This window comes from Ochotona curzoniae, unplaced genomic scaffold (assembly GCF_017591425.1).
Source record: "Ochotona curzoniae isolate NIBS_2020 unplaced genomic scaffold, NIBS_Ocur_1.0 contig_1014, whole genome shotgun sequence".
NCBI classification, from domain to species: domain Eukaryota; kingdom Metazoa; phylum Chordata; class Mammalia; order Lagomorpha; family Ochotonidae; genus Ochotona; species Ochotona curzoniae.
Genome location: NW_024464920.1, coordinates 6,189,465 through 6,214,087, shown reverse-complemented (window position 1 = coordinate 6,214,087; position 24,623 = coordinate 6,189,465). Strand labels below are relative to the sequence as shown.

The 24,623-nt window shown below is 37.2% G+C and overlaps 1 protein-coding gene across 6 annotated transcripts in view; it reads right to left on the bottom strand.

The window, feature by feature from the left end:
- ANKS1B (ankyrin repeat and sterile alpha motif domain containing 1B) overlaps positions 1-24,623 on the bottom strand; it is a 1,034,668-nt gene that overhangs the window by 845,292 nt on the left and 164,753 nt on the right. For all 6 annotated transcript variants that reach the window (XM_040980136.1, XM_040980153.1, XM_040980163.1 and 3 more), the window contains exons 3-8: positions 23,215-23,371; positions 18,278-18,574; positions 11,857-11,932; positions 9,743-9,844; positions 6,310-6,423; positions 3,235-3,401 (exon numbers count right to left, since the gene is read on the bottom strand). In XM_040980136.1, the coding sequence (XP_040836070.1) occupies positions 3,235-3,401; positions 6,310-6,423; positions 9,743-9,844; positions 11,857-11,932; positions 18,278-18,574; positions 23,215-23,371 (913 nt within the window). The remainder of the gene's footprint in view (positions 1-3,234; positions 3,402-6,309; positions 6,424-9,742; positions 9,845-11,856; positions 11,933-18,277; positions 18,575-23,214; positions 23,372-24,623) is intronic.

Below are 24,623 nucleotides of genomic sequence, written 5' to 3'. Positions count from 1 at the left end.
AGAACTCCTGTACTCCAGAGTCTATTTTTGTCCGCATCAATTCTGACTGACTCACCCAGAGTATTGGTCTGTCCTTGTTCTGAGTGATGAGGGTGATAACCTTAACCTCACACTGCCTGGGTCCAGGTCCTGACTCACACTTCCCATGTGAATGTGAAAAATCCATAAAAGCTCACTGTACTTCCACGTTCTCACTTGTAAAATGAGAGAAATAATACTACCTGTCTCATTGCGTCATTATGAGCATTAAATCGGTTAATACAAGGAAAACTTTCCGTGTTAGAAATTAGTATTATCTAACCTGTTTTTCTATGACTTCGTGAAACCAACTCTTGGGGTAAACCACTGCTTTCAAATTACACACTAATTCTCACGTCCAGGCATACTCTCATTCATTCACTCCATCTCAACTGCAGAACATGTCTCCCTATGTAGGGTGCATCTTTCTCTGCTTCTATGAAGCCTTCAAGGGATACACTGATTTAGCAAGTGCAAGATTTCAGAAAGCCTGTGGAATTACAAGGTGTCCTTATTAGAGGAATGGATAAAGAAAATGTTATACCTATGTATGCACACATGGAATACTGCTCAGCTATTAAAAAAAAAAAGAAGGAAAATCTGTCATTTGCAGCAAAATGGACTAAACTGGAGGGCAACATGTTGAATGAAATAATCTGGTCATCATGTTGAATGAAATAAAGACAAATATTGCATGTTTTCCCATAGAAGTGGGAGCCAAAATTAAGAAACAAAAAGAAAAAATAAAAAGAAAGAACATGTGTATAAACATTATGGTCCACACAGTTTGATAAAACTTTGTTTTTATATTTGTCAAACCCATGGTTAATCATGTTACATTACCATAGTTTCAATAATCTACGATTAAAATTTTCTGAGTATGAGATGGTCATTTTTTTAATTCAAAGTTTGTTCATAGCCATTTTCTATATTCATATTAAACTAAGGTCTTTTGCTTCTGACTTGCTAAATGTTTTATTCACTGAAGTATTAAGCCTTTTATTGTAATGTAAATTTAAAATGCTAACTCAAAAACTAAAAAAAAAAAGCAAGAAAGGGAGATGGCAGATAAGAGAAAGGGAGGAAGAGAATATTACTATATTCTTAGAATTCTATCTACAAATCACACTAATCTATTAAAAACTAACTAAAATTCAATAGCAGATTTTTTTTTTAAAGAAATTGAGTTTAGAAGTGACACTAAAGAGAAAAAGCTGTCAATTTGGAGAAATCATCTGGAATTCATGTGAATAAGAGCCTAATGCCATGTATTACTTATGTAAGAAAAATGTTTTAACCTTTATTTAAAGATTTATTTATTTTTATTGGAAAAATAGATCAGACTTATAGAGAGAAGGAGATATTGAGAAAAAGATCTTCTACCCGTTGGTTCACCGTGCAAAAGGCCAAAATGACCAGAGCTGAGTCAATCCAGAGTCAGGTGCCAGGAGCCTCCTCTGGGTCTCCCACACATGTGCAGGGTTCCAAGCCCTAGAGCCATCCTCTGCTGCTTTCCCAGGCCACAGGCAGGGAGCTGATGGGAAGCAGAGCAGCCAGGACACAAACAAGCACGCATATGGAACCCTGGCATATTCAAGGCTAGGTAGGATTCAGCCAGGAAGCCATCAAGGCAGGCCCAGTTTTAACTAACTTTCAAGGAAATGTTAAAATGTAACCGATAAATAATTTGGAGATAGCACATAACTATTACAGATTTTTTCAGAGGAGTTTTGTTCTGAAATTAAAGGTATTACTATAAATATTTTATTAACATAAAAATTTCATTTGGCAAAACCTACAGGTGTTTATGTCAGTACACACACTATATGTAGTATTTCTTTCTTTTTTTTTTTCTTTTTGTAGTTTTCATAAATAGAATAAAAAATGCAATCTATCCTTACTGGCCTTTGGAAAGGGATGATATTTCTATAATAAATTAAGTTGCAAAACTGAATGAAGGTTCATGTAAGGTATCAGAAATATTCAATAAGTTTGTATAGAAATATACATCATTGCTTAATTTCATTTTCCACAAGCCTTTTCAATATCCTCATATTATCTTTATGGGCAATATATACTCCAAGTCCTTCCTCTTAAGACAAAAATAGTTTTAGAAATCTTAATTTTAAGCTGATTCTCTATAGTCCTTTAGCTATTATTTTGCTTATGTAAAAACCTAAGCTGAAGAAGCACCAACACAGACCGACCACAGTACCCTACATACCCACAATGCCCTCACCTGGTATGCACCAGAATCCCATATGGCCATATCCTGGCACCCTGCTTCCTATCCAGCTCCCTGCTTGTGGCCCAGGAAGGCAGTGGAGGATGGCCCAAAGCCTTGGGACCTTGTACCTGTGTGGGAGACCTAGAGGAAGTTCCTGGCTCTTGGCTTTGAATTGGCTCAGCTCTAGCCCTGTGTCCATTTGGCGTGGTGCAATCATCAGATAAAAGATCTTCCTCTCTGTCTCTCCTCCTCTCTATATATCTGACTTTCTAGTAAAAAATAAATAAATCTTTAAAAAAATCATCAACATATACTTTAGATTCTGAACATATAGAAAGGAATTCTCAAGATTGGCAGATTATGAAAATATGTAGGATGAAGTTTACATCACATCTCTTTACATCATGACTCAACTTGGGATGAAGAAATTACATGAGGATACTACAGAAAGTTCATAGAAAATGCAGTGTAAGGTTTTTTTTGAGTAAAAAAAATGAAATCCATGGATATGTTATGAAAATTTGCACTGTGAATAAACTGTGCAAGGATTTTTAAATTTCCCTCCAAATAAATTTATTTTTAACTGCATTATCCATTAACTGAAGTAGTCCCATATAAATAGAGTTCAGATCTTTCTCTTTAAATACAGGATTAGTCTGAGATTATCAAGAAAATGGACACATTAAAATCAATATCATTATGCCAAATAAATAAAAATAATAACCAAAGAAATTATGACTCCATCTGTTACAAGAGAGGCTTACAATAGGAGAGAACACCACAAACTACATGTGATCGATCACAGCGTCCCTTCTGCCTGCAGGCAATGTAAATAGAACTGCAACAAACTTCCGAGAAAGAACAACATGGAGACTGACATCGGAAAGCGGGAAAGCGGAAGAAGCTAACGCACCAAACCCCACGGCTGCAACGTGTATATACTGAACTGGCAGAGACAGACACATTGTCTTCATCCCCCCCTTACTTACTACACTCTGGCTTCCATTTTTCCCAAGTTCTTCCTCTGAAATCTTGCTCAAATTATCTAAGTAGTGGTCTGATATCGTGTGGCACAAATCTTCAAAAGAATAATCCTTTTCTTGACAGAGTTTTATTTCATCCAAAAGTTTGGATAATTCTCCAGTCACAGTTTCACCTATAAGAAGATAACATTCTTCAGAAGTTTCTTTTAAAAAAAATTACAATAGCTTTATATTAGATAAATTATGATTGCCATGGTGACAAAACCCAAAATACAATAATCAACATTAATGAGATTTTAAAAAAATCTCTCAAATAAGAAACTAAATTATAGCTAACACCAAAGCAGTAGCAGGAAATAATTGATTTTGCCTTTATTTTTTTTCAATATAAAAATAAGCATTAAATGTTTACATATATGCAATACAGAGTATCTGGAATCATAATTCTTAGAGATTTACTATGAATATCATTTTCAATAACATTGCATTGGCATTTTATATCACCAGCAGAATTCAACAATCAGAATTATGGTATGAGCTATAAAGACAAAGGTGAAACAAACATTATCACCTACCAAAATGTGAAGATTTCATAAGCTGCCTGTAAATAGGTATGCATTTTTCTAAACAATTATTAGCAAAGCACTTTACGTCTCTAACTTGTGAAAATAATTTTCCAGAAGTTATAATCCAGGCCTTAATATTCTTGTTAATTAAAAACGCATTTAAATCAGGCCATCATAAAGACACTGGCTGACTCCCTAGCCTATGTCCCCTATTCTGCTTCACCAGGCTGTTTGTCTGAATGTCAGCACCATGCTGTTTGAGTCACTGGATCACTTGAATAAACATGTCAAGAACACAGACTGTATAAAAACAATGTCATCAAAGAATGCTGGAGAAACCGGATATACAAACACATGCAAAAAAATGAAATTAGACTCTTACTTATACCATACAGAAAACTCAATTTAAAACGGACAAAATATTTAAATGCAGGATCTGAAATCATAAAATTCCTAGACAGAAACACAGGGTGAATGCTTTTTTGTCTTGGTGTTGATGATAATTTTTTGGCTATGATAATGCAAGCTCAGGCAATAAAAGCAAATAAAAATACCAGTGGGAATACATATTAAAACAAAAGGCTTCTGTACAACAACAAAAGCAAACAACAACAACAAGAATGAACAGAATAAAATGTCAACCTTTGGAATCACAGAAAATAGCTGCAAATCACAAATCTGATACGGGGATAATACACAAAGTGCCTTAAAACACACACAAACACAGAATTCACTGAGTACACATCTCTGCAAAAAGAGACTACAAATGTTCAGCATGAATATGAAGAGATGCCCATGTTTTTCACTACAATTAAACCTTGGAAAGAAATGAACAAAGAAAGGGGACACGGGAGGAGAAAGACAGAAGAATGAATGGAATGGGAGGTTTCATTACATTCTTAGAATTGTATCTATGAATCACATGGACTCGGTTATCTTTATATTAATATCACATTAAACTCAGAATTGTACTGTAGTAATTATCATGTATTTGGTGTGACTTTGAGAATCTAATGTATTAAAAACTTCCTTTAAATATTTTTAAATATCATTAAAAATCATTAATCATCCCAGAAATGTAAATCAAAACCTTAACAAGGTAATTTGTTACATCTGTTTAGAATGGCTACTTTTGCAACATTAAAAGATAGCAAACTTGGTGAGGTTATAAAATAAAGGAAATCTGAGAAAAAAAGAAAAAAAAAGCAAGTATTGGTGGAACTGTAAAATAGTATAGCCATTACAGAAAACAGTATGGACTTGCTTCAAAAAGTTAAAAAACAGAACCACCTTATAATCCAGGAATCCCCCCTTTTTGGGATCCAAAGAAAATGAACCCAGTATGTTAAAATCAGTATCTGCACAAGCCTCCAAAATCTCAAAATAGGCAAAATACAGAAGCAATGTAAGTGTCCATTGTCCATTGAATGGATGAACCAGCCACAGTATCCCGTCTCAAAAAAGAAACCCCAGATCTGGTGCGGTAGCCTAGTGGCTAGGGTTCTCGCCTTGCACATGCTGGGATCCCATATGGGCACCAGTTCTAATCTCAGTGGTCCAGCTTCCCATCCAGCTCCCTGCTTGTGGCCTGGGGAAGCAGTCGAGAACGGTCCAAAGCCTTGGGACTCTGTACTCATGCAGGAAACCGAGAAGAGGCTTCTGCCTCCTGGCTTTGCATTGGCACAGCTCCAGTCATTGTGGCTCCTTGGGGAGTGAATCAGCAGGTGAAAGATCTTCCTATCTGTATATCTGACTTCCATAAATAAATAGATAAATCTTAATAAAATAAAAGAAGCCCTTGCCATTTGGTATAATAAGGATGATTGTGGATGACACTGTGCTGAGTGAAATTAGCCAAACACAAAGGAACACTGTCCTAGTTGTGTCTGGAATCTGCAAATGTCAAACCCACAAAAGCAGAAAGTAAAATGATGTTGCTACCGGTTAGGGGGGTAGATATGGTTATGCAGCATAAAAAAATTCTGGCAATCCAATGTACAGCATGGTGACTACAGTTATCAATATACTGTACACTTGAAATCTCCCATAAGATGCTATCTGAAGTGTTCCAACATTGAAAAAAATTGCCATTATACAAAGTGATGGATATATCACTTAGCTCGATTTTGGCAATCATTTCACAATGTATATCATTCACATAGACTGTAAATACATACAATTTGTTATTTGTCAAATGTACCCCCCAATACAGCCTAGCAAAAAAGCAGACCAAAAAAAATCTATGATATATCTATGGTGTATCATTATAGGACTGCACTCTTTACCATTATTGTATCTCATTGACAAGAACAGAATCTAACAAATAGCATGAACTCAGTGTCAACTGACTGATTAAATGTGTAAAATACACAGTACACACACCATATAGTAGAGAATGTAAGATATGCAATAAAAAATACAGCAATTTCCACAACTGTTAGCCCATGCAAACAGCTAAATAAATTTATATGTCAGAGTATAAAGCAGTTTCAAGGCTTTACAAGCAGCTACTCACTTTTGGTCTTTTGGGAAGGAGACTCAGCAGGAGGTGAAATATGTGTTTCTTGGGTTGTATCTTCTTGTACATGCTCTTCAAGCACTGTCGGTCTTCCCACGCCTTCTAAATACTCTGTACACAGGGTTTTGAAATTACGCACATAAATTTGCTGATTTTAAAAATCAGTAATTTTACTATATCAATTTAATTTGTATTTACTTTCTCATATCCTCAATTTTCAAAAGAACATTCCCCCATCAAAAAAAGAGAACTTCTACATGAGTTTTCACCATAAAAAAATTGTAATTTTCAAAAAACTCAATCTAGATACTTTTAGAAGAAATTTAAGAGCTCCTTTTTTTTTCCCCCGAAAACTAAACTATTCCATTATTTTCCTAAAATTAAATATACAATTAAAGATGCACAATAGCTTTCCTGGCTTCTTCACATATTTTTTTCTGCAAAGATTTAAAACTCTTTGGAAGATGTTCTGAATAGATTTGATCACTAAAACAGAGATGTTAAATTCAGACAGATTCCAAAACTAGTCAAACAACATAAATGAAAGCAATGGGGCAGATTTGTTTCATAATGGTATCGTAATATTACAGGGTAACTTAATATTGCATACTAAAATTCATTTCCACAAAAAGAGTTCATGCTCATCATTCCTGAAATAAAGTCCCAGTTTCCACCTACCCTTCATCTTTTCAGTTTTGATGATGACATAATATAGCAGTACCAGCTAAAATTTAAGTGCTGCTGCTGCTATGCACCCAGCGTTGTTCTAAGTATCTGATGCAAATTAATTCATCTAATTGCTACACTAGTACTAATGATTCTTAAAGATCATGACTAGTAGTGTTAAGGTGGGTAAAATGCCATTGTTGGGCAGTGTGAGGTTCCCTTGTATAGAGAAAACTGCTGCTAGGCCAGGAGGCGCCTGGACTTTGGGAGGACCCCGCTTTAGTGATAAATCTGTTCTTTGCTGTCCCGCAACTTTGTGAGCCCAGGTGCAGGAGGGCAAGTGCACAATTCTTCTCCGATCCCAGGAACAGGAGGAAGATAAGGGTGTGAGAATGGGATGAGCCATACAGATAATGGGTATGGGAACAGAACAGGTTGCCTGCGCCTGAAGGCCATAAAAATGAACATGGCTAAGGTTGTTACTTTTGATGTATTTCCCAGCCCAAAAGGGCCTATATAAGCTTCTGTCTTGGGCTGTTCAGTCCGACTGCCCTGCTTGGCTGGCCTGCGTGCCGCAAGTGCGGTCTGGCCCCAGCATGCTGGCACAATAAACTCTGTTTGCTGTTCGCATTACCAGCGAGACTCTGTCGTTCTCTGGGGGTTGACTTGCTTGCACCCTGACGTCCGGGGGCGTTAGCCCGGAATCTAACAGTAGAAGAGGAACACTAGCTTATCAGCATTCACAGAGCTAGTAAGTGGTTGAGCCAGAGAAAACGGGACCAGGAACCATCTCACATTTCTTTTAATCGTAAGGAAATAGCAGCTGAGACCAGGGATAAATGTCAAGCCATATCCGGCCTCAATGGAAAGAACAGTAGTAACAGGATGTTTAGCCAGGGAGCAGCTGCTCCATGTAAAGTTCAGGAATGAAGTAAAATAAAACCCTGTATTTTTAGAGAAGCCAAAATTCTCATGTTTAAGCTGAAAAATCTAGATTTTTAAATGCTGACAATTTATGAAAACAAACTGTAGGCCGAAAATGTGTGATCTAAACAAAACATGTCTGTTATCGGTGAAGAACATTCAGCCACAAGCAGCTAGTGTGGGCCCTCTAACTGAAGCTTTACATCAACAAATCCCTTTTCATGGGCATCCTTTTACTGTACTTCTTTATTAGGAGGGAATCTTTTCAAACATAAATCTAATTAAGAATTTTTTTTTTACTCTCTTGGCAACCAATTGTGTTTTCATTCCACTCAAATTCTTTCCATCAAAGGGCAATTCCATTGGGAAAACTTGACTGGAACAAGAAAGAAATTTACAGGATCCATCCTTGAGGCATGCAATAACTATGCAAATTTTGTAGAATAGTAATTTTACCTACTGTAAACCAACTGTATTGCCAAAACAAAAGTTTTCATTGCATTTCCAAATATACAACTGTCTCCCTCCCAACTCCCACTTGTTTTGTTAACTCTCCACAGCCTCTGCCTTACATGTAACAGAGTTATCTGAAGAATGATGCTATTCTTCAGCTTCCCATCTAATAGCTAAGGAAGCCTTTCTAGCCTTTCTCCTCCATTACCCTTGCAGCCAAGCAGAGCAGGTATAGGGATGATTATCGCTAAGCAATACAAGAATTGACTAGAAAGAAGAGAACTGAACAATCCAGGTTTTAAAAGTACCTGTCTGGCCTATTTATCAATATAAGCTTCAGATCAAGCAATAGGTATTCAACAGTGCTGAGAAGCAGTGAGGGATATCTGCATCCTGTACCTGAGTGCTTGGGTTCAAATCACAGCACCACTGACTGAGCCAGCTCCTGCTAATGTGTACCCTGGTAAGCAGCAGATGACAGTGCAAAATGTGTGTCTGTCCCTTTTCTCCCTGTCTCTCACATAGCTTTTTAATTAATTTTAAAATGTTGCAGTTCTAGGTCAAAAATGGAATTTTATAATTCTGCAAATTAACAAAAAAGTATCTAGATGCTTGTAAAGCCTTCTATAGACCTGGTGACTATTCCTAATTATAACTGCTCTTACATGGCCATAATAAAAAGAAAAAGAAAAGGCAAGACTCAACCTCCTTGCACTACTGCATTAGAGAGGAAATCCGTTTTTGCTCAGCTCATTACAGGGTTTTGTTCTTAACTCAGCTCTTACATACTAAGTGTCTTATTTTTGCTTTAAGGATTTGTACACATTGTGTTTGGTTCCTATACCGATTTGATTTCTAGTTTTTTACTTCATTTTTGTAAGATGAACATATTTCACGTGTTCAGTAATACAGATATAAGAGCAAAGCCTTACTTTTGACCTTACCCAAGTCCTTCCACTTAGAATAGGATATAGAGATTTGAACAGATCAGTCTTTCACTGTTTTAGTTTCCCTTATGTGCGTAAAACAGAATATCTTACTTATGTAGTTCACATAGAAGTAAGCCAAAAATAATAGAGAAAATACTGCAAGCTCTTAATCATTTTTCAAATTCATTATAATTAATCATTACCAGCTTGCATATCTTGTTAAGTCTAAAAACATTACTCTATATTTACTGCATGAGTTTTTTAAAAAGTTAACACGTAGTTGAATATTTAACTTTCTTGAGTATTGAAAAATAGAAACAAAGCAAATATTATTCAAAGTCACATCATAAAATATGAACATAATACAATCAATCTAAATACTAACTCAAAACCGAACAGAAAAGCTGAACTTTAATTTTGACTTTGAACAAACATGTCCATCTTTCTGTACAGTTTACCTTGTAAGAGTGTTGCAATCTGGAGAGACTTCTGAGATGGATGTTCTTTCAAAATATCTAGGACTGTTCTACCTAAACTATCCTTTATGTTGGCATCAATTCCTGCAACAGAAAGGAAAAGAGAAAAGGATGTACAGCACTGGTGTTTCCTCAGAAGATACCATCATACAGCACTACGTAAACTCAAAGATGTACAGACCAAGTACTGAATGTGGCCTCAAAGTTTGAAGTTCTACACACATACAGAGTGTGTGTGAGAGAGAGAGAGAGATTTTAAACAGAGAAAGTGGAAATCTACTGCTACCAAAGATTACAAACATTTTTGATCTTCAACTGAAGATTTGAAAGGACATTAAACCCAGTCATTATGACTGCTTTCATGATTACTAGTTAAGTAGACATTAATTAAACTGAAAAAAAAATCACTGACATAGAATGTAAATTTTTACTAACACAAAGAGAACAGACTTTTATGCATTTCATAGCTCCAAGAAGACAACCCAGCAACATTCACTTCCCTAACCGCTAGATCCCTCCTTCTCCTTATCAGTTATTGCTAAGACATGACTTTTATCCACTCTATATCTCAGACTTAAGTCACCACAAATCATAATTTTGAGCAAGTAAAAAGTAGGAAGTTCCCAGTTCCACAGAAGAAGAAACAATGGCTGAAGAAAATCATATACCAAATGACGATTTCATTCCAATACAGTTTCTGTATTCTGTATTAACTGCAACTTACATTTTAAGTTGGGAAAAAAAACATGGTATTTTGTAATCCTCAGTGTAAATACCACATTTTTTATCCTGCCTTCAGTTGATAGACATCTGGGTTGATCTCATATCTTGGCACTATGAATGATCTGCAGCAAGCATATGGACACAAAGGATGTCTTCTCTGCTGATTTCATTTACATGGAGTTAATTCCCAGGAGTGGAACAGCAGGGCAATACAGTGGATGTACTTTCAGATCTCTGAGCAATCTCCATACTGTCTTCCATAATTGTTTTCACCAGTTTATAAACTCACCAACAGTGAACACAGGTACATATTTTCCCACATCTTCAACAGCATTTATTGTTTTGGGATTTTGCTTTTGGATAACTATTCCAGGCAGAGTGTGGTGAAAATTCACTGTGGTTTGTATTTACATTTCCCTGGTGTCTAGTGATCCTGAGGGTTGTTTTTTTTTTTTTTTTAATGTGCCTTTTTGCCACTTGTATAGCATCTTTTTGAAAACTACCTGTTCAAGTCCACTGCCCATTTCTTAACTGGATTACTTCCTTTTCTGTTGGGGTTCCTGTGCTTCTAATAGATCTTGAATATTCAGCTGTCATTTGTTGTATAGTTTTCAGATCCTTTCTTCCATTCTGCTGGTTTTGTTTGCCTCTTCAATCAGCTGACAATGACCTTGGCAGTGAAGCAGCTTTTCAGCTTGATGCAACGCCATTGTGCTTCTGGGCTCTCTTCAAAAGTCTTCCCCTACGCCAATGTCTTGCAGAGTTTGTTAGTGAGTTCTGTATTATTATTGCAACAAATACATGAGTCTTGTTTTTTAATAGGTTCAGACATTCTATATCTTTTAATTGGAGAATATAGGCCATTCCCATTCAAAACAATTATTGATAAGTAATGACTGTCCTATTATTTTTCCATAAATATTTCTAATTTTTTTTTTTTTTTGGAAAAGGCGGATATACAGAGAGGAGTAACAGAGAGGAAGATTTTCCATCCGATGATTCACTCCCCAAATGAGCGCAACGGCCGATGCTAGGCCGATCCAAAGCCAGCAGCCTCTTCCAGGTCTCCCATGCAGATGCAGGTTCCCAAAGCTTTGGGCCATCCTCGACTGCTTTCCCGGGCCACAGGCAGGGAGCTGGAAGGGAAGCGGGGCTGCTGGGATAGAACTGGCGCCCATATGGGATCCCGGGCTTGCAAGGCGAGGACCTTAACCACTGCGCCATCGCGCCGGGCCCAATATTTCTAATTTTTGCTGTGGATTTTTATTATTCTTTTACTAGATTTTTTTTTTACTTACACATTGTTTCATTATAGCAGTTATAATTCTCTGTTTATTTGTATAGCATATCTTATGAATCATCGGGACAGTTACCTGTTTCTAACAAAACTCGTACAACGTCCACTTTTCCAAACAAAGCTGCTTCATGGAGTGCACTCCCTTTTTCTGTCTGGAACAAAGAAGAAATAAAACATGGTCGCATTTATAATAGCTACAGATTAAGAAACTGTCATTTTCTCAGACATATATCCTAATACATCCATACATTCTAAAAGAATGACAAAGATAGGGAATATTTATGAAAAACACTTGATTTCAGGAGCTATGGATGTCTGATATAAAGTATATCAAGTTGAGATTTGATGTAGAATGTAAATCAATAGTTCTCCAGGTATATTCCTTACGTGTTTGCTATCATTTGGGAACTTGTTCTAAATGGACCTCAGTTTCAACTACAGCATCAGAATCTCTTGGATGGTGGGCCCAGCAATGTTTTTCACAAGCTCTCTATTATCGAATACCTCTGTCACCGGACAGCCAATCGAATACCTCTGTCACTGGACAGCCATTTGACGGTTAGGTAAAGTGAGCCACCACCTTCTCATAGCCTGGGTTGCCCTCAAGTATAAAGCCAGTGTGGGAACGCCTACCTGACAAAGCTTTCATGAGTATCCAGCAAGTTCACTCAATCAGCATGCACTTACTAAGCACCAATTACCTGAGAGACGTTCTGAGGCATGGAAATATCACCCTGGTGGTTGCATATTTACATACTAATTCAGGAGACATATTAATAGATAAACATTTGTGATAAATGAAATCTACACTATTTAATGTGGTTTAAAAAAAAACCCAGATGATCTTCTTGCTTTGTTCTCCATCCCCTCTTTTGTTCCATACAAATTCCTCCCAAACCTCATATCCTATGCTCTGAGCACAATGAATCATTTCATATTAATGTCATTTCTTTGACATCTTAAAGGCTGATCCCTCTGCCTGGCAGCATCTGACTCCTAGTTCTCTGGATATGGTCAAAACCTATCCTTGTAGTTCTCAATTTAAAATGAATCACAATCACCCAGAAAGCTTGAAAAAAAACATTCCTGATTCCTGAGCCCACAATCCAAGAGATTCTGATGCTGTAGTTTAAGCTGAGGCCCAAAAATTTCCATTTAGAACAAGTTCCCAGATAAAACTAAAGATCTAAAGAATGTAGCTTCAAAACTATTGATTTATAGTCTACATCAAATCTTAGCTTGATATAATTTTATAGCGGACATCCGTAGCTCCTGAATTCTAGTGTTTTTCTTAAGTGTTCCATATCAATCTTTATTATCTTTATCATTGTACTCTTAATGCTACATTATATTTTCAGGTAATTGCTTATTTCCCATGATAAACTAAATTAAGCGGAAATGAAGACTACATCTATTTCTTTAACTGCTTTAGTTGCAATGCCTGGGACAGTACTTTAAAAATGTAGATGTTCAGAAATATTTTAAGGGTAAAATGTAGAGACATTAGAACCATAGAAATAAAAAGGATGCACGTTTGAAAATGGTCGACGCATTGGTATACAATACAGGGCAAGACTAATTCTGCATTGAAGATTTCAAACAGACCCCTTTTGAGCCACATAACTTTTTCTTCATTATTTTCTTAAGAACCTAACAAATATCTAATAGGACCTCAAAGCTTGTGTGCATATATGCTTGTATGTGTATATTTGTATAAATATATTTATATGTGTTATGTGTGTATACACACACACACATATAAGTGGCATTCATGTGACAATTTTGGTGCCTGCTACCACAAATGACCTCTGATGTGAAAATCTAATGTCAATCTGAAATAAAACTATCATACATAAAATAACATCCTTATATAGCTAAGAAACGCAATTTACAACAGTTTACGAGTACTTGATTAGAAAGCAGAGTAACACTGAATATCAATGTGCTCTGAATGAATCTTCAAGAAGTTTTGTCAGACACAGAAATATAAATGCCAAATGTTCTCTGTGAAGTTTTTTTTTTAGTGTCAAATTTGAACATAGAGTGGTAATTGCTAGGAAATGGAAAGAATTGGTAGAGCAGAGTAGAGCATAGGAAGTTGTATGGTAAGCACCAAAGCACAGTTACACGGAAGGAGGGCACAGGTGCTGATGCCGCAGCTTCACAACAGGCTGTAATATATTTTACAGGGGGCTCAAAGCGAGAGCTCAAAGGCTTCTGGAAGGGGCAGAGATGGTGAGATGGTGACCTGATCACTCTACACTTCATACTCGGGAAGGTACTGGAGTGTTTCACTTGTAACCCATGAATCTAAAATTTAAATTTAAGGAAACTGGGAAAAAAGTAAAAATTTAAAAAGGGTATGAATGAAATACACAAAAATTATAATGACATGTTTAGATGCTAATGAAAATGGACCTAAAATAACAAACAGCAAATGTGTTGAAGAGAAAAAAGAAAATTATGAAACTTCCTCAGTTCTTCGCATACTTCAATGTCAACATGAATACTGCTCAGTCCCTGAGCATCATCCGCTGAAATCACTTAATTGACCTCATTCTTACTCTCTATCTTCCAGCCAAATTTCTGAACATCATTTTGATTCACTTCCACTTATCACAAAGTCTTTATATTTTTCATTCTAAACACTGCTTATGGAAAAATAAGGCTGGAAATAAGCTAACTGATATTTGAAGTACAGGGTTGAAGGGCAAAAATAATGTGATTCTTCACAGCCTGAGCAGCAGACAGGGCTAATACTGAATGGTATTTGTTCTATCCTCCTGGTCGGACAGCCTGCGGAAGACAGACTGTGACAGCAGACACTTAGGATGCTAGTGGAAGAGTGTCCACAGACAAAGTGTGAGGACCAAGCAAACTGGAGGGCAGATCAGTGACCCCTGAAAAACTCCAAAACCTCTGAAAAAAAAAAACATTTGTGATGAAAATAAATGTTTCTAGGCCTTGATACTCAATAGAAGAAAAGGCATAAATCTTAGAGCAGGCTTAAAAAAAAAAACTATTTATTTTGATTGGAAAGTCAGATATACAGAGAGAAGAGACAGAGAGGAAGATCTTACATCCATTGATTCACTCCCCAAGTGAGCGCAACTGTTGGTGCTGTGTCCATCCAAAACCAGGAGCCCAGAGCCTCTTCCAGGTATCCCATGTGGGTGCAGAGTCCAAAGCTTTTGGGCCATCCTCAACTGTTTTCCCAGGCCACAAGCAGGGAGCTGAATGTGAGGCAGGCCACCAGGGTAGGAATTGGTGCCCAAATGGGATCCTGGTGCACGCAAGGTGAGGACTTAAGCCACTTCGCTATTGCGCCGGGCCCCTAGAGCAGGCATTTGAAGTAGCAGTTAAGATACCACCTGATGATCATGCATAATCCCATATTGAGTGTGTAGTCTGTTGTCACTTAAGAGTGCAGCTTCCTGCTAATGCGCATCCAGGGAAGCAGCAGGTGATGGATGTAGTATCTGAGTGCACATGCCACTCATGTGAGAGGTTCAGACTGAGTTCTTGGCCAGACTTCAGCCTGGCCCAGCACCACCTACAGTGGGCATCTGGGCAATAACGCTGCAGATGGAAGATTCCTGTCCTTCAAATAATGAAAACAAAAACAAATAGATAAGTCTTCCGAAAGAATACCTACACATATATTTTATATTCATGAGGAAAGTTTGGAATGAAGATTATACAATGTCAATGATCCCCTATTCCAAGCCAAAATGTAGAATAAAATAATTCTGGATTTGTAGCAAAAGAGCCAGATATAAATGTTAAGAGATATAAAACTTCCCTGCAAGGAATACATTAAAAGAAGTTTTACTTGAAACTGTCAAGAGATAACAACTATCTATCTAGAATTTCATACCTATCCTAAATGACCTTCTAAGGATGAGAGAGAAATAAAGAGATTTTTATAATGGATTAGAGGGCTCGGTGCAGTAGTCTAGTGCTTAAAATCTTTGCCTTGCACACCTGTGATCCCATATGGGCACTGGTTCATGTCTTGACTGCTCCACTTCCCATCCAGCTCCCTGCTTGAGGCCTGGGAAAGCAGTTGAGGATGGCCCAAAGCCTTGGGACCCTGCACCACGTGGCAGACCCAGAAGAAGCTCCTGGCTTCACATCAGCTCAGCTCTGGCTGTTGCAGCCACTTAGGGGGTGAGTCATTGGACAGAAGATCTTCCTTTCTGTGTCTCCTCCATTCTGTATATCTCACTTTCCAAAAAAAATAAATAAGTCTTTTTTTTAAAATGTGCTATCTTCATTCACAAAACAATGTAAATTCTTCCTGTCCTGGTTATATCATTTGGCATAAAACACAAAAGCCTTGCTCATGATCATCAAGTTACTTGCAGATTCCAGTCATAATGAAAGTCCTCGATTATGCGTCAGTACGTGTTGAGAGCAGGCACTTGAGACACCAGTTATTTTGCCCATTGGCATGCCCATGTTCCATAGGGAAGTCCTGGTTTAGGTTCCAGCTCCACTCCCAATACCAGCTTCTGGTTATTATGCACCATGTGGGGCAGCAGGGGATAAGGATTCGAATGGCTGGGTCCCTGGCACCCATGCAGGAGGCACAGAGTGAGTTCCTGGTCCCAGCTTTAGCACAGCCAAGCCCCAGCCGCTGTGAGCATATGGTTTGTGAACTAGCAGATGGGAGTGCTTGCTCACTCTCCTTCTCTGTTCCCCAGCTCTCTGCCTTTCAAATCAATCCCCTCACCTTTGTTATGAAACACTAAACTAAGTACAATTTTAAAACTGTAAAAAAAAGTCAGTCTATGAAACCAAGTTTAGAAACATCCCAGAAATATTACAATGTAGTAAATACATATTAGAGAAATTCAAAATTTAGGCAATAAATATCTAGTTGAATATTATACACATTTTAAAATTCTAACTTTGTGAATAATCTACAATATTAAACAAGTTTTTACATAATCTTATCACCTCTTTGAGGAGAAAGACTTTTTTCTCTACTCGTTTGTATTCTAGGGTATCTAAATTAGACAAGAAATTGAGAAATTGCAAATACCTGAACAATCAATGCATAAAGGAAATGTTTTAAAGAAAGCTCTGATCTAGGGTGTCAGCTTTAAAGCTGAGATCAAGGTATAAGATTTTAAACACTTGGAAAAGAAAATTTTGAAGGCATACGAGTCAACTTCTGAGCAACTCCTAGGAAAATCAAACCTTTAGTTGGATTATGCAAACTGTGCGATACTTTGGCCTCTTTTATTTTTATTTGAGCTATTGCATCAAATCATTTTATTATGATAATTTAAAAATATTTATTCATTTATTTGAAAACAAGGATGACAGAGGCAGAGATAACCCATCTGGTAGTTCACTACCTAAATGGCTGCCAATAATTAGATTTGGTGCAGGCCAAAGCCAGAAACAAGGAACTCAACCCAAGTGTCAGGGGCTCAAGTACATGGGCCATCTCCTTGCTGCCTTTGCAGGTACATTAGCAGGAAGTTGTTAATAGCACAACACCCAGAATGCAAACTGGCATTCTCATTTCAGATGCCTGTGTGGCAAGCTTAATACAGTGCACAATAACACAAACTCCCGGCTCAGATACTATACCATGCAGCGAGGCTTGCTAAGCCACAGGGGAGAAGGTCACACTCCGAGAGAAATCAAACTGACTTACTGGAAGACAAAATGCTGCCATCAAACAGGGACTCAACAAACAGCCATAAAGGGAGGAGAGGATTGGGGGAAGAAGTAATGTGGAACTGGAGCTAGCATGTGTTAATAAAAGCAGGTTGCCCTTTCCTTGTGAAGGAATTAAATCCATCCAAATGCTACCTTCCTCCAAAACTTATCAACAACTCTTTAACACATTTTTTTCCTGATTGTCCTTAGGCATGATGATCTTTCTTTCATTAGTTATGCAGAGACAGTACATTACACTGGAAGGAGGTCTGGACTTTAATCAGGAAATCTAAATTCATAATCTGGTTTTATTAACTATGTGTCCTTAGGCAAACTTCTTAAATGTTTGAATCTGATTTCTGAACTCTTAACTGGAACTTAACCTCTCTCAATCCCATAGAATAGCTGTGCGAATTAAATTCTAAAAGTGTCAACATTATAAATCTCAATTCCATACTCAAAATTATTAAAGAGAAGCTTAATTCCATCATTCAACTTGATTAAGTTCTCAGTGTCTGTTAGGCCGGGTGCAAGACAAAGGCCTAAAGGAAAGCACCGTTAATTCACAGTATGCACTGCTACCCACTAATGATTTCTCCTGAGTATAGATGTGAAAGTAGAAAAATGTTAGAAACTATTTCTTACAGCTCTTCATCTTTCTCCAAAGAGTGCAGTAGAGTACCTCCACTTCAGTACTTACAAAACTACTTGTGGACACTTGGTTTTAAATACAATCAAACACCTACAAGCAAACTTGATTCGTCTGCATCTCAAAGCAGAGTGAGAGGACCGCAACTTTGACACCACAGTGGAAGACTCACTTGGCAGCTCACATCCATTCCGGCCTCCAGCAGCACCTGTACGACAGCCTTGTGTCCATTGCGAGCGGCCAGGTGAAGCGGGGTGTGCTTTCGCGTATTGCAGCTCATCAAGTTGGGGTGTGCACTGATGATCATTTTGACCACTCTCAGCCGCCCATAGAGGGCAGCCAGGTCCAGGGGCGTCTCAAGCTTGCTGTTCCTGATCGTCGGATCTGTCAGCTCTTCCAGGAGAACAGCAACTACTTCTGAGTGTCCATACTGGGCTGCACAGTGCAGAGCAGTTTCGTTTTCATTGTTCTACACAAGATACAAAATGCAACTTTTCAGAATTCTGTTTATAAAAATCTAAGCACAATAATGTCAAATATCTGAAAACACAATTTTATTGATTTTTTTTTACTAAATACAGAGTTGAATTTTGTGCTTCATAGAAGTATTTATTATTCATTGCATCACAGCCACATTTTTTAATTTTAATGAAAAAAATCAAAGTTTTCCCTGCATAATGAATTCCAATTTCCAAAATGATATATGATTTAGTCTTGTTCATCTGTGGCCCCGCTGAGTCCAGATGGTGAGGGGTACCTGCGCTGTGTATCATTTCTCTGTGTCATTTCTAAATGAATGGGATTAATAGCCATCACAGCACACTTTTAAAAGATTGCCTTTCAAAAATATAGTTGATGTGGTAAATGCATAAAATGAAAGATTTACAGGAATGCTTCCCAAAAGAGTTTAATTTTATTTTTCATGTGAATATAAGTCATTCTTGATTTTGTAGAGAATGAAGACTTTTTGCCCTAAAAAAGATAAAATACCATTTCCTTGAGTCAAAATTATAGAAAAGTGGTAGACCTAGAGCAATTCCCAGAGAAGTTATCTAGCAATAGTATGAGAACACTACATGTGTAGCTTGTAATTGTTAAGTTGAAAATTAATAAGGTATTCCTATATATTTAGCAAAATGAAGAAAACTGCTAAGAAGAGTGAAAACTGAAATCAGGATAGTATGGCCTTCAGCTGCCTGGGGCAGGTGGGCTACAGCGATAGGAATCCGGGTATCTGGAGATTTTTAGGATCAGTTAGCAGACACATAAAGAAGAAATCTTTGATAATAATAATGTAATGACACTAAAGGGAAGTTCTAGGGGAACACAGCAGTTGGCATGCTTGGCTACTACTACTATGTACCGCTGGTTCACCCCCCCCCAAGTGACCAATAGCCATAGCTGAACCAATCAGAAGCCAGGAGCCAGCAGCCTCTTCCAGGTCTCCCATATATGTGTATGGTCCCAAGGCTTTGGGCCGTCCTTGACTGCTTTCCCAGGCCACAAGCAGGGAGCTGGATGGGAAGTGGAGCAGTAGGATAGAAACTGACACCTGTACGGCATCCCAGCTCATGCAAGGCAAGGACTTTAGCCACTAGGCTATCTGCCAGGACCCAATGTCAACAGTTTTTAAAATAGGAAGAGAAAATCAGTACAGAGAAACTGAAATTTAAAACAATATCAAAACAAAGTGACCAAAAATAGGTAGGAAGGATGTGGCATTTATAAAATATACACACATGGTAAAGTCTTTTCTGTTTCACAGATTCATTTCATCTTAAATTGGTCACACATCCCGAGCCATATCATAATGGCAGACAGGACACAGGCTTAAGTGTTAACATGCCACTTACTAGCACCAGTCAATATTTCTGAATCTATCTTGTCTGCATAACGAGAATACAACCTTTGCCAGATATCTTACAATGTCATTTACAAACTGAAAGAGCTAACACTTAGTTCTGTAACCCTTAAAACATTAAAGCACAGAATCAATTTTAAAGAAAGCTGCACCCCTTACCTATAGCTTTGTTTCCTCAGTTTCAATCAAGGCCAATCAGACTCTGAAAACATTACATGGAAAATTCCAAAAATAGGCATTCATAACTTTCAAATTGTGTGCCACTCACTAAGTGGCATCATGGAATCTCTCACTGTCCCATTTTGTCCCACCCAGGATTGAACAACTTCATCCAGAACACTGACGCAGCATAAACAGCTCAGCCACTTGTCGGTTAGGAGCCATCGTGTTTATCAGATCCACTGTCACAGGATCACGGTGCTCCCACACTAGCGACCGTCATTTGATTTAATAAACAGCCAGAAAGGGCAAGAGTAGTGATGCAAAGGGGGCACCTGGATATAAAACACAAAAGATGGGGTGGGCTTTGTGGCAGAGCAAGTTAAACACTTACTTGGGACACCAGCATCTCACATCAGAGTGAAGGTGACTCTGCACTGGATTAACTTTCTGGCGAATGATTCTTTGGAGGCAACAGATGCAATGTGCCACATGTGTGGGAGACCTGGATGGAGCACCTGGCTGTCTTAGTCCTGCTTCTTGCAAGCACTTGGGCAGTGAACCAGCAGACAAAAAAAAAAAAAAAAAAAACCTCAGGGGAGGGTATGTGTGTGTGTGTGTGTGTGTGTGTGACACTCCCACCTGCTGTCATTCTGCCTTTAAATAAATATTAAAATCTTAAAAACAAACAGGGAGGGAGTAAAGGAAAAAGGAACGGATAGAGGGGAGGGAGGAACGGCGAGACAGAGAGAGGGGGGTGGAAATCAAAGATATCCTGCAGAATCAGAATAAAGCTCTGATGGTGATGGGTGTATATAACAATATATTACACAATATATTACAGTATTAACAATATATTACAGACTAAAATCTTCTCCCTAATGTGTATTGGAGTCTTGGATCAGAAAAAGTGGTGTTCAAATACAAGCTGCATCCTGATAACACTGGCAAGTTAATTATTATCTCCGAGGTTATTTCCTCACATATCCAGTATAAATGATAGCTAATGCTCACCTCATCAGATTGCTATGGGGTTTTGCTAACACAATATAGGGGAAGTCTAGTGCACGACAGCTGCTATGCAGTCAGTATTCCTCAAATCACTGAATTTAGGATGACAAGTACATGTACTGCTGAATTATCTCGAGTCACCAAGAAATGAATCAAGTGTTAGCTTGAGTGACCCAGTCTCATGTGCCCCTGGACAGGTTATGGAGCTTCACTGAGCCTGACTTCTTGTCCAAAAACGGGAGTGATTATACTATCATCTGGGGTTATCCCACAAATGAATTAAATACCACTTCACATGTGGAAGTGCTTAGAACCACGCTTGGCTTAACTTATGTCTCAATAAATGTCAAACGCCATTTTCATTCTTCTCTTGTTTGAAAACAGAACCATTTAAAAGTGACCAGAATATTCCTCTCTCATCCAGAGAGGCGGGGGGGAAAGCAAGTTAAAATCAAAAGCTACTTATAAAAATAAAATTCCCACATCAGAAACTTTTAGGAGATTGGGTGTGGAAAGGGAGAAAACTACATCAGCACTCAGAAATACATGCCTACCAAACAAAAACAATGAAAAGTATCATTTTGAAAATTCAAGCAACTTTCAACTCATTGTCAATAGAAAGTTCAGCATAAATAAACAAACAAAAACATTACTGAATTCCAGTTTTCAAACACCTATTTCAACAATATAATTGATTTGTTCAACACTATAGAAAAGAGATTCTTCTTTTTAGTGTGAAATATCATGCCAAATTTCCAACTTCCAAAAATAAGTGAATATTATATGCATTTTTCTTATTTTATATCATTTAAAAAGCACTGTTCTTGGAACAACTAACTTCCTTTTATTTAACTTTTTCCCTTTTTATTCAGGTTTGCTTTCCAACAGTCAGTTTTAAGAATAACCACCAGATGGCTCATTCCACAAACGGTCTAAGTTTTGGTTTCTGAGAAGATCATTCTCACCAATTTTCTTTCAGCTAGATATCCTCACACAGAGAGCCGCAGCTGTTACTTTCCAACAGAATGAATGTATCCTCATTCTTAAATTTTGCATTATGTAGAACAGAAACCTCGTATTGTGATCGGTAGTAAGACATTTTTGCAACTGAGATTTTCTCTAACTAGTCCTTTTGAAAACTGCATTTTGTCGAAAATATTTTCTTTCTTCCGTTGTTCACAGATAGTGTTACTTTTCATTCTTTGGTCTGCATTTCAGAAAGAGGTCTGCAGTCTGCAGTCTGTATCCATTTGAACAATATGCTAATTGTACTTCACGGGATGCGCTTGCCCTGGAGTAACCTACTTGCCTTGATGCTTGGAGATCTGCCAACCTTCAGCTTAATGCCATGGTTGTAATTCAATCATTGGACTGCATGCTGGTTTTCAAATACAGTTTTACAAAATGGGAACAGTAGGGGGCATGCAGAGCTCAAGATGTTTGTTATCACACTATATTTGGAAACCATATTTTACTTTCCTAGAGCTGTGGTCTTATTTGTTTACAATACTTAACATAACATTCATTTTTAACTGGTGCCCTATTAATACAAACATTACATCCTAATAAAACTGTATCTGTCCATATCATACTGCTGCTGTGTTTAATTTATTTCTACATTTAGATATAGGAATTTTTTAATAGATGACTAGCAACTGCATCCATTGTATTTTGAATTTTGATTCACAAAAGCATACATAGCCATGAAATCCCTATGTAAATAGTAATGCATTATGCAAATAGCTTGTCATCATTGTTTCTGCAGCCAAAATCTTATTTAAAAGAATACCTTAGCTCTCATTACAAATGTGAGTTCTGTTCTCTCTTTAAATATTCAACAGCTATAAAATGGATGATTATATAAGGTAGGCAAAAATAGAACTACTTCCTTTACGTGGGATCTTCTCGTTCACAAATATCTTTACAAATGCCTAATTTAGTGCCTGTACATCATCTCCAGATGCCAGGGAATTTTTCAAATTCTCCTTTAGGAAATTCAGTGGTGCAAGGGTTTCGATTGTTTCATGTGGTTTTGGGCTTTGTGAGACTGCAGTATGAGCAAACATTTGACCAGTGACCTGTTCATTGACTCTGGAATGCGACGGCCCATGATGAATAAGGATCTTGACGATTTCCACATCTCCTTTCCAGGCAGCCAGGTGAATGGGGAAATACCCTTTGTTGTCTGCTACATTTGTTGATGCCTCATATTGTAGTAGCTTGAGAACTATATCCCTAAGGGAAAAAAAAAGAGAAAGTATACAACAGAAAAGAAAATATGCTGAGCCACACAGATTTTATTATACAGAAAGTTTAAAGATAAACTAGATGTTGGCAGGTAATTTAGAGTGATCCTTCAAGGAACTATAAAACTGGGTGGAGGAATTTTCCTGTTCAACATTTAGTTGTTTGTTTTACTTACCCATGTCACCACCAGAAATAGTAACAAAAACACACACAACCATACACTGCACATGTGCACACACAGCTCACTGACTAACCAATGAAACTGTAACAAAGTCCATTTGGCTGAAAAATATATTAGCTGAATAAACTGGTTCAGTAAAATGCAATTCTTCCAATTTTTTAAAGAGGTCTTTTTATCCAGATAGTACACATCTAACTTATATGAAGAAAAAATTGAAATCACAAATTCCCTAGATTCAAATAATAATAATAATAATAATAATAATAATAATAATAATATCAGAGATACTTAAGAAGTCTGCACATCATTCCTAGAGTGAATTCAAGTGAGAAACTAAAGATGTGTAAAGCAGAATGGTACATTAAGAAAAGATTCAACAAACTGCCTATAATAGGCTGTTTTCCTCCAAGCCTAAGAAACAACAGAAGAGAATTTCATTTAATTAAAAAGAAATGTCCCATCATGACTTAATTCACCACATTCTCACTTTATACTACCAACAGGATTTTATAATCAATCCCCAAAAGATGTTCAAACTAAAAATTCTGCAGTCTGAATATTTAATGTCAAGAATTAATTAAGATTCTTAGTATACACTGTGTTCAATTTTGTATGCAACAATCAAAAATAATGAATAAAAAGTTTATTTTCTCTTGTAGGCATTTAAGAAATAAACTCAACTAATCCACTAAATGAAATCCTGGACAGATACACATAAATATATGTATACAATTGCATCATATAGCAGTTTTTTTTAAAATAGTAAATCATCAATGGAAAGGAAAATGTTACAAAAAGATCTGGATTTAAATTTTACATAACATCAGGCCCATAATAGAAATAACAAAAATAGATTTAAAAAGCTGCCAACAGAAGCAAGGTTAGATTCTAAAAAAGTGAGCTCACAAGAAAAACAGATACAACACAAAATTATAAATAGTAAAACATGTTGCCCAGAATGTGGCCTGAGCTGTCAGTATGCACTCATGATGAAAGAACTAAGGGTCTGTGAAAGGGTACTGAAGTATGCCATTGTAAAAAAAAAAATAAATAAAAATA